This window comes from Coregonus lavaretus (assembly GCF_964263955.1).
Source record: "Coregonus lavaretus genome assembly, chromosome: 13".
NCBI classification, from domain to species: Eukaryota; Metazoa; Chordata; class Actinopteri; order Salmoniformes; family Salmonidae; genus Coregonus; species Coregonus lavaretus.
This window is the reverse complement of record NC_140000.1, coordinates 43,614,386-43,630,535: the sequence shown is the minus strand read 5'-3', so window position 1 is coordinate 43,630,535 and position 16,150 is coordinate 43,614,386. Positions and strand designations below refer to the sequence as shown.

The following is a 16,150-nucleotide window of genomic DNA, read 5'->3' as shown; positions in this document are numbered from 1 at the left end:
TATCTATGAAAAGAGGGAGACCACCAAGCAGTTGCCATAGTAACTGTTGAGTTTATCCTTTGTATTGGGAGCTGGCTGCAGTCTATTAACTCTGCTGTTTATTTAATTAACACACTACTCAATGTGTCTAATGAGCCACATTAAGGAGACAGAGGTGGGGATAGGAAGAGGTCAGGGACTCATCTTCTGTCTAGTCAGGACGAACAGATCAGAGGATTGTCAGTAGAGTGTGCTAGTCATAGTCAGTCTCACAGTCCCAGTAGAAGGGGGAGGTAGTCATTGTATTGGTCAGGGGTCAATTGAAGCCTTGCTCCACAACTTCAGAAAATGATCAGGTTAATATGGATTGATTATCTTTGATGGAGCCAGGACACAGCCTAATAATGCCCATTTAGTCCTGCCAGTACTCATGAGACAGTATATAACAGTGTGTTGTGATTTATTACCACTTCAATGCATTGATTATGGACATGACGTTGACAGGCTAGGTGCAGTGCAGGGATCTAGTGAGCTTACATTCCTCAGTGATATTTCACAGGTGTCCTCTCTTTGCCTGTAGGACCCATCGGGCACGCTAAGGGCAGCTCTGTCAATGTGTCTGGATCAGTTTTTTTGGCAGAAGAACAAAAACAGCCAATTAATTACACCGCTGGAGCACTATACAAGACCTAGTGCCTGTTATGGCAATACCTTACTGAGGGCTCTATACTCCATCTCCTTATCGCTCTCTTTCACTCTCTCTATTTCTCTCTCTCTATTTGTCCCCTCATTAGCTGAAGACAGCGGGTGGTGACAAAGCTAGTCGACCATTAAAATACTTTCCATGTTTTCCTGCATTGACCTCGCTTTGTGGTTTAAAGATGTGTGTGTGTGTGCGTGTCTCTGTGTGTCCAGCTGCTTGGTTTAAAGACGTGTCCCGTAGGCTGTGTTTCTGCTCCTGCTGAGACTGGGGCTTTGACCAGACCCCCTGACTGGTGGGATACTGTTTTTAAATGCAACTTTAATCAGACAGTCACTGAGGGAGTGTGTGTGTGTGTATGTTAGCGTCAATTTAAGAGGCCCCAATCTCCTTTGGCTGGTTCACAGTAACAGCAGAGATTTGAGTTAATCTCTAGACTTCCTGTAACACAGATCAAACCAGAAGGACCAGATCCAGAACTAAACCAGACAAGAATAAATCCAAAGCAGACTAAATTAACACTAGAGCGAGAAAACAGAACAGAAATCCTTCCTGGAAGCATTCTTTGACAAACATGGCCATGAGAGAAATATGTGTGTGTGTGTGTGTTATCATTAAATCCCTGTGTCCCAGTGGGAGTGTGAGACAGGAGGCAGTGCAGAGCGAACCGAGGGTTGAGGGTTGCAGGGAAGCGTGCTGAGATCAGGAACGACAGGGACCCATGAGGCACACAGGATTAGAGAGAGAGAGAGAGAGAGAGAGAGAGAGAGAGAGAGCGAGCAAGTGAAATAGAAAAATGTAAGAGCTAGAGGGCATGTCTATTCATTCGAGAAATAGTTGTGTATGTATGCTTTTGCGTGCGTGTGTGTGTTTGCCATTGACTCCTACTGTGACAACGCCAGCTCCAGCTGTGAACGGTGAGTGACACTTTGACCTCACGTGACCCCTCACAGCTTGACCCCTGACCTTTAGTCTGCAGTACGGAGAATTAGAGTGAGTGTCACTTCCTCATTTCCTATGTGTCAGAGGTCACATCGTCTGGTGGTGAGTGTGTAAAAACAGGGAATTCTGAGTCTGTGAGGAGCCTGTGAGGATTTTGGTGGGAGAGCACAGGGACTCAGGGAGAGTAGTCTGTTTGTTCTATAAACAATCAATCACTCTGAAGTAGCTAGTGAAAACAGGGACTAGATCTGTGGTGGGTTAGATGAATTGCAGGCTGTTGACACAGCCCCCTCCTATAGTTTTACCCCCCTCCCCCTCCTCCCAGATGACAGACGAGTAGACCTCACACAGACTGACAGCCAGAATTTTGTACATCTCAATTGTTATATTGCTTAAATAGGTCTGTCTCATTAGTATCTTATTAATCATTTTAGGCAATGCTGGAATGATTTCATTGTTTTGCTTACTTTGTGTATTATAATTAGCTCATGTGCTTTTCTCAACGAGGAGGGGATACTATAATGTTGTTGGGTCTGTAACCATGTTTGCCAGTGAAAGGTCAGGAATAGACCCATGTAATTCCAGTTGATATTTGAGAGGGTTGTTTTGTTAGCGCAATGCGCTGTCTGTGCGTCGGTATATTGTCTATAAAAGTGGATCCTCGTGATTGTATTTCCCTTCCTTTTTAGAACACGTAGGCCTACTAAAATAATACAATGTTGTGTAGTGGCTTTGCTGGTATGCATCTAAAACAATTGGTTAAGTTTGCCCCACCACGATTGACATGTTAAAATCACCAGTGGTGTGTAGTCGTTACAAAGACATAGATACTCACTGTCTTACCCACCTCCTTTCCTATTCAACTGAACTGTAAAGGAGGTCATGGTGTGTTTGTGTATTATGCTGCTAATTGTTATCTAAAAAGGTGTTGTAATCCTCTCTCTAGCTGGCTAACAGAGTCAGATCTGGGACATTGACTAGGAAAACATAGCACCTTTTATAAGTCAGTTGACTGTGTGGGTGGATATCTTACCATTTTTACCGATCTGCGTGCCAGTTATGATTTTTGTATGCACATTTTCGTGGAACAGTTTCATTTATTTAAGTAGTCTTCCTATCTCAAAATCATTGTCATGTGATTAATAAAAATGATATCTAAAACTAAATGAAAAGTATACAAATCTAAAAGTAACTTCTATTGCCATTGCCAACTATGTAAAAATAGCCTACATAAAGCCAACAAATTAAAACATTGCAGCCTGAAGGTAGAAAACATCCTGATAAAAATAAATCACATTGGCTATGCATGGCCTATTTCAAGGAACTTGAAATATTGTATCAACTATCAACTTGGTCCAGCCCAAAGCTTTCACTAACAAACTTGCAACATTGTATAACGTATTCTGGACCCACAGAGTTTCCCATGCCAGTGAGCTCCGGACAGACACAACTGTAGGCTATTTGCGCAAGGGATAAGAAGTAATCAGGTAGGCCTATTTTATGATGTTTCCACTGGATCAGAGCATGGTATTTTTTCCCTTTTCAGGTGGAGTGGTTATCGAAAGGGAGAGAGCTGGAAAGATTTTTCAAATAGGCTACCTTGAGGAACTATTGTCATTCTCAATGGATGTAAAAACAGACTTTGTTTACTTGCTATTTTGAGGTGAAGAAAAAATTGCTTTGAGAAGCTCCACAGCTCATTATTGGTGGTGAGTTAAGACAATCAGAAATACTATCAGATCCCCAAATGGGCACATTTATATACCTACATTTGCGCGCAGGCCAGGTAGCCTATAGGCCTACTTCTATGAGTAATCAGGTGCGCGTCCTTACAAAACACAATGACTAAATTGACAAAACTCGTTAATGGAATGAAATAAACCAAAACTTGTTTCTCACAAGTGTAGCCTAGGTTGTGCGCTCTGCAAACAACGTGTCCACTCCAACAATGACAACTGTAAAATACTGTAATGATAATAATATATTGAATGCATTAACAGAAGCTATGGTAACCAAATAAACATTGTAGATTAAAAATGAGGGGAAATAACGGTAAATGCAGTACTGTTGAGCCACCCCCGTAGCCTCAGCAATGGATTAGTCCACTGAGACAGGCGTCAATCAAGATGTGCCATAAAAATAAATGTTTTTTGCAACTGGCTGACAAAAAAAATCCCAGTTGACCAACAGCCTATCGACCAAACAATCAACCAGTCGACTAAATGGGGTCAGCCCTAGTGACCTCTTACCCCATCCTTTAAGCTTCCATCACAGTATTACTGGAACACAGCTGGAGGGAACATTCAGGACTAACACACACACACAGAGTGACTGCATGCGTGATGGAGAGTGTGGTTCTTCCCTGTGGTCTTTTGAGCACAGCCCTTCCACCCTGATTGCAGAATGAGGTGTTTTTTGAGACACCCATCCTGTTGACCACTGCCGGGCACGGGAGGCTGATGCTTGGGGGTCCAGAAGAGGAGGAACGGAGGTAGGCTAAGAAGGCTAATGTGTTGTGAGCGCTTTGGTGCATACTGCAATGGCTGCTATGCATCACCTTACGAATGATCTATGGTTCATATCCTTGTCTATCTGTCTGTCTCTTCATCTGCACCTCTCTCTCTCTCTCTCTCTGATTAGTCTACCCTCTGTTCACTCATATTCACGTTCATGACTGCAAGGGTTACAGACGAGGCAGCACAGGAGGTGTGTGTGTTTGACACTCCCAGGGGTGTCACACTGAGAGGTTCAGTGGGTTCATCCCTTCTGCTGTCTGTGTCCATATCTTCCCCCTCCCTTCCCTCCCTTCCTCACTTCTCCCTTTCTCACTCCATCTCTCTCTTTTTTCCTTTACTATGAATCTCCCACTGGTCCCGTAGTTTCACCTCCTCTGGGCTTGTGGTTTGTGATTCATGTCTGTCTGCTGTAGTTTGTCCATCTCTCTGTGTGACTGTGTAACCATGCTTGACTGCCTCTGACCATATCTGACCATGCTTGACCGCCTCTGACTGTGTGACTGACCACTGTCTCTTAGTCAGAGGCCAAATATGGGTTTACAACATGCTCCTCTGTTTAGTCATCCATCCTGTTTCTCTCTCTCTGTGTGTGTGTGTGTGTGTGTGTGTATATGTTATCTGTATCTCCACTTAAAAATCATAAAGAACTAAACAGACTTCTCCATAGCTAAGAGTTTCTGCACTGATGTGTTGCTTGGCAACCAACCAACAAATTATCTTCTCTTGTTGATAGTAAGACAGATGGACCAATAATGACACTGAGTCAGATTACCATTTAGTGACCAGCTGTGGTCATGTTCCCCATTTCCAGTTTTCTGGAGGAAAATTCACTCACGTTGGCAAGCACTAGCCTCTTCGCCCGACCATATTGCTTCGTTCCGAGAGGCCTGTTGCCCGGAGCGAAGAGGCTAGCAAGCACCTCGATACAACATCGTTGCACTGGTCATTCGCAACGGCTTGACATTGTCACGGTTTCGGCCGAGGCTGCCTCTCTCCCTTGTTCGGGCAGGTTTCGGCGTTCGTCGTCTCCGGAATTCTAGCTGCCACCGTTGTATGTTCCATGTTTCCTGTTTGATTAGTTTTGTCTGTTAGCCACACCTGTCTTGTGTTATGTCTCATTAAGCACCCTATTTAGTTTCCTTGTTGTTAGTGTAGTGTTGTGTGTAATTGTTTTGTGTCAGGTGTTCGTGCGTGACCCGTGTTTCGGTACGCCTTTATTATTGAGCTACCTCCTCGGTTGAGGAGAGTTTTGCGCCCTGTGTGTGCGCTCGTGTTTTGACGCCTGTGTGCGTCTTTTTGGCCTCTGGCTTTTGTTGGATTTATTTGGCACTCTACAGTAAAGCTCTGTTGGACTGTCCATCTGCTTCTGCGCTTGATTCCACACCACACCATTACTAACACCGTGACAGACATCCAGATGGTGACTAATACTACAAGTTATTTCTCCATCGCCCATCGAACTAAACATAACTCTCTTTTACACAATTTAACTAGCACCATGTTGCTGCTGTTGTCAGCTAGCCAGCATAAACTAGCTAGCTGGGAAGGGCTCATCAGGACGACTGACTGAACCGAATCCATTCGTCTCCACTTGACTCTCAGGTGTGCAACATACATCATCAATTTGGGCACCAGGCGTGTCTGTAAAGCCTCTCCTGAGGATGAGGATTTTAGGACCAGGGGATCATTTAACCCCTTATCCACCACCTTGACTCTTTCTGAGCTTCATAAATCATCTACTTATAACGACCCCTCAACCTTTCCCCGATGATCACACAGCAGTCTAAATGACCTTCGACCTACTCAAAGACCTATACTCAAAGCTAACACGGCCAATAGACCACACACAGAGAGAAACCTAGAGACAAACTAACCCACTCATCTGTCCAGGTAGTATTCTGATTATTGCATTATATCATGAAGCTGTAGGCGTGGATCAGAAAACCAGTCAGTATCTGGTGTGACCACCATTTGCCTTATGTAGCAACACATTTCCTTCGCATAGAGTTGATCAGGCTGTTGATTGCGGACTGCGGATTGTTGTCCCACTAATCTTCAATGACTGTGCGAAGTTGGATATTGGCGGGAAATGGAACATGCTGTCATACACGTTGATCCAGAGCATCAAACATGCTCAATGGGTGACATGTCTGGTGAGTATGCAAGCCATGGAAGAACTGGGACATTTTCAGCTTCCAGGAATTGTTTACAGATCCTTGCGACCTGGGGCTGTGCATTATCATGCTGAAACATGAGGTGATGGTGGCGGATGAATTGCACGACAATGGGCCTCAGGATCTCGTCACGGTATCTCTGTGCATTCAAATTGCCATCGATAAAATGCAATCGTGTTCGTTGCCCGTAGCTTATGCCTGCCCATACCATAACCTCAACGCCACCATGGGGCTCTGTGTTCACAACGTTGACATCAGCAAACCGCTCGCCCACACGACACCATACACGCTGTCTGCCATCTGCCTGGTACAGTTGAAACCGGGATTCATCCATAAAGAGCATACTTCTCCAGCGTGCCAGTGGCCATCAAAGGTGAGCAGTTGCCCACTGAAGTCGGTTACGACGCTGAACTGCAGTCAGGTCAAATCCCTGGTGAGGACGACGAGCACGCAGATGAGCTTCCCTGAGACGGTTATTTGGTTGTGCAAACCCACAGTTTCATCAGCTGTCCGGGTGGCTCCTCTCAGACCAGAAGAAGCCAGATGTGGAGGTCCTGGGCTGGCGTGGTTACACGTGGTCTGCGGTTGTGAGGCCGGTTGGATGTACTGCCAAATTCTCTAAAACGACGTTGGAGGTGGCTTATGGTAGAGAAATGAACATTAATTGCACGCTCCCTCAACTTGAGACATCTGTTGCATTGTGCACATTAAAGAGTGGCCTTTTATTGTCCCCAGCATAAGGTGCACCTGTGTAATGATAATGCTGTTTAATCAGCTTCTTGATATGCCACACCTGTCAGGTGGATGGATTATCTTGGCAAAGGAGAAATGATCACTGACAGGGATGTAAACACATTTGTGGCCAACATTTGAGAGAAATCAGCTTTTTGTGCGTGTGGGACATTTCCGGGATCTTTTATTTCAGCTCATGAAACATGGGACCAACACTTTACATGTTGCGTTTATATTTTTGTTCAGTGTAGTTTAAAGAGCCATAATAGCTACAGTGTGGTCTTATATGTACTGTGAAGTGCGATCGTTCTCTCTGCTCCTGGACTCAATCGTTTTCAACTTTTGTTCCTCCTCTTTCATCATCTCCTCTCTCATGAGACACATTCCTTATTTTCTGCAATTATTAATTAATTAATTAATAACAGAATTATATTTCTATTGGGGATGTTAATACATTACATCAAGCCATTTCTTTCCGCCCCTAATTATAACATAACGTGTGTGTGTAGACACACACATACACACACTTTCAGTCTCTACCAAACTGATGGTTGTTCCCATGCCACAATGAGGGTGTGTTTTATGTTCACGTTAGTAATTAAAGGCCCACAGCTAAATGAATAAGGAGGAGAAAAGAGCAGCCAATCAGATCAACTGCTCTGATTGGGTTCAGCTAGCCTTTCCCTGTGGACGCGCGCGCACACACACACACACATACACACACACACACACACACACACACACACACACACACACACACACACACACACACACACACACACACACACATACACACACACACACACACACACACACACATGCTACATAAATCCAATTATTAACAGACTTGCGTCCCTCACCTATGCACCAACTCACACGCATTACCCTCCGACACACATTTGACAGGCGCTTATCAGGCTTTTGTTTAATAAAGTTGCACTAACATCTGTCTTCTGTGCTCCTGCTCTAATTCTGCTGTTCATCTGAATCCTAATTAAGCTTCAGCACTTCAGCTCTGAGCATGAGAGATAGAACACACACATTTAAATACACACACAGACAAGACACTCACAGGAGATATGAAAAGTCTGCGGGAGCTCTGTCTGCCGCTAGGCATAATCAAACCTACAGAGGGATCACTCTGTGTGTGTGTGTGTGTGTGTGTGTGTGTGTGTGTGTGTGTGTGTGTGTGTGTGTGTGTGTGTGTGTGTGTGTGTGTGTGTGTGTGTGTGTGTGTGTGTGTGTGTGTGTGTGTGTGTGTGTGTGTGTGTGTGTGTGTGTGTGTGTGTGTGTGTGCATGCATACATGTGCCTGTACATGTACACATCAGTGACTGTGTGTGCTCATGCACTTTAGTGTGTGTGTGTGTGTGAGTTACAGTGGCAAGTGAATTGATGCTCTCTGTGTGTAGGTAAGATTAGCAGCAGATTAATCCTCCAGTATCCCATAATCCCTTGCTGATAGATGGCTGCAGATGTTGTGTGATTACAGACCTGCTGAGCTTGTGCAGAACGGACTACAGTATGTAATCAAACCCGCAGTATGTAATCAAACCCGCAGTATGTAATCAAACTCACAGTGAATATAGTGCTTCTCAATATACACTCCAGCCACTCCTTCAATGACGGTTTTACATGGCATATTTATGCCAACTTTTGATCTGATTTAGTATTTTTTTATTCTGGGCTCACTGTTGTGTGTCGCTGTATTTTCTGCTTGGTTTGTGATGCTGACTTCTTAGAATCCTTTGCATGTCAGAAGCTGTTATGGGTGGGATTTGGGAGGGAGGCTGGCTCTGTTGTATCTTTGATCTGAAAGCAAAGGGAGAGTCACTAGAGAATCTGCCCAACAGTAGTTCACAGAGGAGAGTGGAAACACCAAATGCCCTTTTTAACCCTTTGAGGTGGATGGAGTACATGTGTTGGACTTGGTAGAACATTTTCACTGATTCACAAAGAGTGGCTGAATTAATAGGCCTGCAAAATTCCAGAATAACGTCCACAAAAACTCACACCGTAAATTGTTTATATCACTTAATTGAGCAACAACATTTGGTTCGGTAGATCGAGGAAGAGGAGGAGGAGGAGGGATATTAGTTCTCCTGGTGTATGAGAGCTGGGGCTGATGGAATATGAAAGGTGGTGTGTGTTACGCTTGGAGTGTGTGTGTTTGCATGTTTGTGGAACACACAGACGCTCTCACAAATTCTGGGTACAGGCTGGCCACACTGGTATTTAAATTGGCACCCTTACCACTCTGTGCATTAACGAGAGAGAGAGAGAGACAGAGATCAGTGTATTAACACACACCAGACTTAGACAGGATTAGTAGCAGATTAAATACAGCGTGTTTGTGTGTGTACCTGGAGGCACTGAAGCAAAACCGGTAGATCAGGTGTGTGTGGTGGTATGTAAGCTACTTGTGTATGTGGGAAATAGGATGAACTGTTTGGAGATTTAAATGCTCAGCGAGAGTAGCTTTGCTCTCTCTCTCTCTTTCTCTCTCTCTCTCTCTGTCTGGCTGGCTGGCTGGCTGTCTCTGTCTCTGTCTCTGTCTCTGTCTCTGTCTCTGTCTCTGTCTCTGTCTCTGTCTCTGTCTCTGTCTCTGTCTCTGTCTCTGTCTCTCTCTCACTCATCATCTTACTGTCTGTACATATTAGGCCTACAGCCCATAGATGCAGTAGAGGAGAAATGAGAATGAGTGAGTGAGTGGAAGAGTTGAATCTGTTGCTGTTAGCACCCGGCACAGAGGACGCTTTCATACAGATATATGTTGGCATCCATCGTCATTAGCCACAGGCCTGCCGGCAGAGTCAGATGCATTTCGGAATGGATTTCTGACCCAGTACTGCCATTTCCAGTAGGGGAGAGTAATCACTCCCAGATATCATGGATGAATCCTCATTACTGTTCTGTTCTCTCTCGAACACTGTCTCTGCTGCATTCAGTGTGTGTGTGGATTCTCCTGAAAGAGCAGTAATTGCTTGTGTATATGATGCACACAGTAGGGAGCAGGAATTAACTGCATTATTAAGAAGCTGCTTTCACAGCCAGGTGACAGGTCACCCATCACACTGAGGTGTGCTGTGTGTATGTATGTGTATAGCAGCATCTCTTCCCCCTCTCCTACTGAAAGTAAGGGATAAATGGATAGTCTGCAGTGGTTCGTTACACGAACAAGCACTCCGCTCTCCTCCATTCCCCAGGTGACAGAAATGGCTGGGATTTGTCCACAACACGCAGCGCAAATAGGAAACGATGCACTGGTTTAGATACAAAGATACAGGAACTGGGTTTGTCTGCGGTTGGCTTACTCCCCCCCCCCCCCCCCCCCTCTCAGTCTACAGACGTTGTTGATCATCTTTGTCCTGATTTCCTACAGTAACATCTTTGTCCTACAGTCATATGGCATTACATATACAGTCCTTTTAGATCAGTGAGGATGATGAAACATAGAACAGAGAAAAGTAAGGCTCTCAAATGTATTATTGTTCACCCACACCCACTCTTCGGTTCAATCTCATGTAGTTATTCAGTGGGCTCTTTCATCTAGTAATTTGAGAGGTATTGTCTGGCTGCTTTTTTGTGTGGGCTGTTGGTTGTGTGTATAGGGACCTGGCCTTGTAGTTTAGCTGTGTCAGTGCCCTTGGCCCCTACAGAATATAGCTTTATGGTAATTTATTCTATGTGAATGCTGTTGTAGTTAACATTATTAGGCCCACTCTCTTATTGGTTGTTGTTGTTCCAGTGTGATTGGTCATTGTTAACGGTCCTCTCTCTGTCCTCTCTAACAGTCATGCGGAGGAACCCATTTACGGCGGACGTGTGCTGTAGGAAAGGCTCCCGCAACGCACTACAGGAACTCTACAACCCCACACAGGTAGGAACCTGTGTCTCTTTCTCTTCCTCCCCCTAACTCTCTCTCTCTCTGTAAATATAGACCCCGCTGTTTTAGACCTGACTCAGAGAGACATTTGAAAGGTCGTGACCCTGGCTGTTTTTAGCCTTGTCCTCCCTTTCCCTTCAAACAGTGTGTGTGTGTGTGTGTGTGTGTGTGTGTGTGTGTGTGTGTGTGTGTGTCACACTAAGCCTGGGTCCATGCTCCATTGAAACCTACATTCTGTTACCGTGGCGATAGTCCCCTTCCAGAGGATGGCTTTATTCAGCGTAACGGTCGATTGCATAGTTAGTATTACATATTTCACTTCTCGTAACTCTTTTTCAGAGCACTGCATTCTCCCTTCAAGTACAGTAAGCTCTGCTTACATTGCTGCAACTTACTGTAACCACAAAACATATGGTGAAGTAAAATGTATATTGTGGGGGAGAGGAATGAATGGTGTGCCTAAGGTGTTTTGAGCCGAGTTCGTTGAAGAGACCTTGCTGCGTTTGCTTGTTAGGCTACTGTGATTCTTTCTATATTTTTGCAGCTGCAGAAATGGCTGTGTATCCAATAGCACTGTGATAATAGAGTTGTATTCTCACGGGTGGTTGTCATCATCAGTCTATCACTCATACTGCAGTCTCTCAGTAAAGTCAGCACACTGCTGTTGGTGATACTATCACAATGATGGACAGGCTAGTTTCTCCTTCAATCCTCTGCAATAATTATCTGTCGTTTACTCTTTTTATTTTATTTCTCTGTGTCTATATACACTGAGTATACCAAACATTAGGAACACCTTCCTAATATTGAGTTGCCCTCAGAACAGCCTCAATTCTTTGGGGCATGGACTCTCTGGAGGAGGTTACAAACTAGCGTAATCTAGCCTGCATAATGCTGTTTGCCTTGTTTCTTTGGGGCATGGATTCTACATGTTGTCGAAAGCGTTCCACAGGGAAGCTGGCCCATGTTGACTCCAATGCTTCCCAAGTTGGCTGTATGTCCTTTGGGTGGTGGACCATTCTTGGTACACACGGGAAACTGTTTCGCTTGAACAACCCAGGAGCGTTGCAGTTCTTGACACAAACCAGTGCGCCTGGCACCTACTACCATACCCTGTTCAAAGGCACTTACATTTTTTGTCTTGCCCATTCCCCCTCTGAATGGCACACATACAAAATCCATGTCTGAATTGTCTCAAGGCTTGAAAATCCTTATTTAACCTGTCTCCTCCCCTTCATCTACACTGATTGAAGTGGATTTAACAAGTGACATTAATAAGGGATCATAGCTTTCACCTGGATTCACCTGGTCAGTCTGTCATGCACTCTCTCTCTCTCTCTCATAAACTCCTCTCTCTCTCTCTCTGCAAACTATTCATCACAGCACACATTTTAAAAGTATACAAGAAGCCATCAAACTGGTGTTTAACAGCTAAGATTAGACTGGGTGCACGTGGACATATATAATTTTCCGCCAGGGAGTTTTCCACACCTCCTCACTCATGTAAAGTCCCATTGATATGATGTGTGTGAGGGCAGAGGGCAGAGGGCAGAGGGCAGAGAGGAGTACTGTAGCTAGTGTAAGCCCCAGTGGAGTGTCGGGGGTAGCGGTTTGGAAGAGGAGAGGGGAGTTGTGGGGTTTAGGGAGGGAGTGGGGGGTCAGAATGACGTAAGAGGTACTGTGCTAATATGTGTGCCCTGCCACCCACTGCCCAATCCTAGAGCGCTTGGTTGGTCATGTGGCAGGCAGGCAGGCAGACAGACAGACAGACAGACAGACAGACAGACAGACAGACAGACAGACAGACAGACAGACAGACAGACAGACAGACAGACAGACAGACAGACAGACAGACAGACAGACAGACAGACAGACATTAATAGAATCCGAGCTGTGTGTATATGTTTGTGTGTGTGTTGTCAGAATGTATGTCAATTGTAAAGTGTTTTTGTCTGTAATGTATTTTTCGTTATTTGTCGGACCCCAGGGAGACTAGCTGTCGCCATTGACGTGGGCTAATGGGGATCCTAATAAAATCAGAGTGTTACAGTGACCATCTCTGCTGCGGCTGCAAATCACCAGTTATTTGACTGATCAGGTGTGCCCCATTTGCATTCAGGCCAGGAGAAACAGGCCTTCATTCCCATATGGGTTAATAGTTTCTCCTCCTGTATGGTAATACCTTCTTCCCAGTCTGATGAGTACTGCAAGAGTCTATACACTCACAATACTGTCATTACCAACCTTCCGGTTAAATACTGATGCAGAGATATGGCTGGGATGTGGGGAAGGGAACTGTATGCATGCAGATATCAGTTGCACAGCCCCCTGGCTGGGATATGACTGGGATGAATGTGAGCCGTAATGTGGTGTCAGTGGAGTGGAGGTGAATGATAACGCGTGTGCATGTATGTGTAGACAGCAGTTAAAACCTGTCTGGGTAGTAGCAGAGGAACAGAGAGAGTTGTGTGCATTAACCCTTTAGGCAGTTTTAGGAGCATATATCGTTCTTTGTTGAATATTCTAACTCTGTGTGTGTGTGTGTGTGTGTGTGTGTGTGTGTGTGATTCTGTGTGTGTGTGTGATTCTGTGTGTGTGATTCTGTGTGGTGTGTGTGTGTGTGTGCCTCTGCCTGTGTGAGTGATTCTGTGTGTGTGTGATTCTGTGTGTGTGTGTGTGTGCCTCTGCCTGTGTGAGTGATTCTGTGTGTGTGTGATTCTGTGTGTGTGTGTGTGTGTGTGTGTGTGTGTGCCTCTGCCTGTGTGTGTGGTTGTGTGTGTGGGCCTGCCTGTTACTGGTTTAGACAGCTTCATCTTTAAACAGATGCTGTGTTTACCCCTCTGACCCTGCTCTGGTTGGATTCTCAAACCTCCTTTGGCTGGTTTTGGTTGGATGATTGGACGCTGGGCTAAACATGTTGATGACTGAAGAGGCATGTACAGTGCAGCATGGAACAGAAAGAAAGAGGAGAGAAGAGAGAGAGGCAGATTTGGAGCCTGCAGTTTGCATGATGTCGTGGCAAAAGTCTTCTAGCCCTCTGTTTTCCTCAATGAGAGAGTGGCCTGTCAGCATAATGTCCCCCAGCTCCTCTCATCTCTCTCTCTCTCTCTCTCTCTCTCTCTCTCTCTCTCTCTCTCTCTCTCTCTCTCTCTCTCTCTCTCTCTCTCTCTCTCTCTCTCTCTCTCTCTCTCTCTCTCTCTCTCTCTCTCTCTCTCTCTCTCTCTCTCTCTCTCTCTGTGTCTCAGCTGTTGAATCACAGCAATGTTGCATCAGTCAAATATGATACCAACCAACTGTCTGTCTCATACTAGTGGTGTGTGTGCTTGCGTGTGTGTGTGTGTGTTCTCACGGTGGTTGGTGAAAGCAGACAGTTTACAGCCCTCCTCCCTGGCAGTAGCTCTATCGTCTGTGAGGGCAAGACTCAACAGGCACACAGGGGAAAGTCTCTCACCTGAACACAACTAAGTACCACCACCACAGCCCAACCTAGCCTAGCCTGGAGCAGATTACCTGTCTCACACACATACAAACACATACTCACTGGCTCAACATTATAGCATTGTTTTGTATACTCGTACAGTACCTTTGTACAGTGTAAGCCTCAGTATGGTAAAAACAGACTTAGGTCTCTATTATGTTCTGTAATGCACTTTAATGATAGTAACTCATCATGGTTTCTCTACGTCATTCAACAATTCCACCCATATACAGTATGTATGCTTTTCCAACTGGAGCAAAGTATAGCCAATAGAAAGGGACCTGTACATATGTGTTGTGTGTGTGTGTGTGTGTGTGTGTGTGTGTGTGTGTGTGTGTGTGTGTGTGTGTGTGTCAGGAGAAATTGAAAGCTCAGGGAAAGTGGGAGCAGTTAGTATTGCTATAATTAGGACTTCCTCTTTCCCTGCCTCTGTGTGCGTCTCACATACATGCACACACACTCCGGTACGCTGCATCAGTATAGCGTTGTGTAAACTCACATAGTCTCTGGTGGTGTGTTAAGTGCAGGTATGTAGTGTTAGACTTCACCAGAGCTGTAGATACTATACACCGGTCATGTCTCTGGTCCTGTGGTAAACTGGGAGCAGTTGAAAAATACTGGCTTTATTTTCACAGGAGCCCCCTCTCACTTTCTCTCACTCTCTTTCTTTCTTTCTCGCTCACTTTCTATCTCACCGTCGTTCTCTCTCTTTCCTTTTCTTTCTCTTGCTCTCTTTCTCTTTATTCCCCCCCCCCCCCCCTTTCATTCTATCTGGTTATCTTACTCCTGAGAACCTCTCTTTTCTTTCTCTGGTGACAGGTATTTAGTGTCAGTGGGGCAGGGAGAGATGGGATAGTGGAGGTATTAGATATCCCACACTCCTCTTATCTAAATCGGCCATCTCAGGGTGTGGTGTCAGTGTCACCTCACTTAGTCATTTTGTGTGTGTGTGTGTGTGTGTGTGTGTGTGTGTGTGTGTTGTCTGGTCAGAGTCAGTGGAAACTTCCTGTGTTGTGCTGCTGGCATAGACATTACTCCCTTACAACAGTTCACCCTCTCCCTCTCCTATCTTCTTCCCTCTCTCCTCTCTCTCCTCTCTTCTTCCCTCTCTCCTCTCTTCTTCCCTCTCTCCTCTCTCTCCTCTCTTCTTCCCTCTCTCCTATCTTCTTCCCTCTCTCCTCCCTCTCCTCTCTTCTTCCCTCTCTCCTCCCTCTCCTCTCTTCTTCCCTCTCTCCTCTCTCTCCTCTCTTCTTCCCTCTCTCCTCTCTTCTTCCCTCTCTCCTCTCTTCTTCCCTCTCTCCTCTCTCTCCTCTCTTCTTCCCTCTCTCCTCTCTCTCCTCTATTCTTCCCTCTCTCCTCTCTCTCCTCCCTTCTTCCCTCTCTCCTCTCTTCTTCCCTCTCTCCTCTCTTCTTCCCTCTCTCCTCTCTCCTCTCTTCTTCCCTCTCTCCTCTCTCTCCTCTCTTCTTCTCTCTCTCCTCTCTTCTTCCCTCTCTCTACTCTCTTCTTCCCTCTCTCCTCTCTCTCCTCTCTTCTTCCCTCTCTCTACTCTCTTCTTCCCTCTCTCCTCTCTCTCCTCTCTTCTTCCCTCTCTCTCCTCTCTTCTTCCCTCTCTCCTCCCTCTCCTCTCTTCTTCCCTCTCTCCTCTCTCTCCTCTCTTCTTCCCTCTCTCCTCTCTCTCCTCTCTTCTTCTCTCTCTCCTCTCTTCTTCCCTCTCTCTACTCTCTTCTTCCCTCTCTCCTCTCT

General features: G+C 45.4%; 1 protein-coding gene across 3 annotated transcripts in view; it reads left to right on the top strand.

Moving 5' to 3' along the window:
- The window catches only part of LOC311140446 (carbohydrate sulfotransferase 11), a 123,447-nt gene that overhangs the window by 27,178 nt on the left and 80,119 nt on the right, over positions 1 to 16,150 (top strand). For all 3 annotated transcript variants that reach the window (XM_084175507.1, XM_084175508.1, XM_084175506.1), the window contains exon 2: positions 10,837 to 10,922. In XM_084175507.1, coding sequence (XP_084031633.1) covers positions 10,839 to 10,922 — 84 coding nt within the window. In that variant the 5' untranslated portion in view covers positions 10,837 to 10,838. The remainder of the gene's footprint in view (positions 1 to 10,836; positions 10,923 to 16,150) is intronic.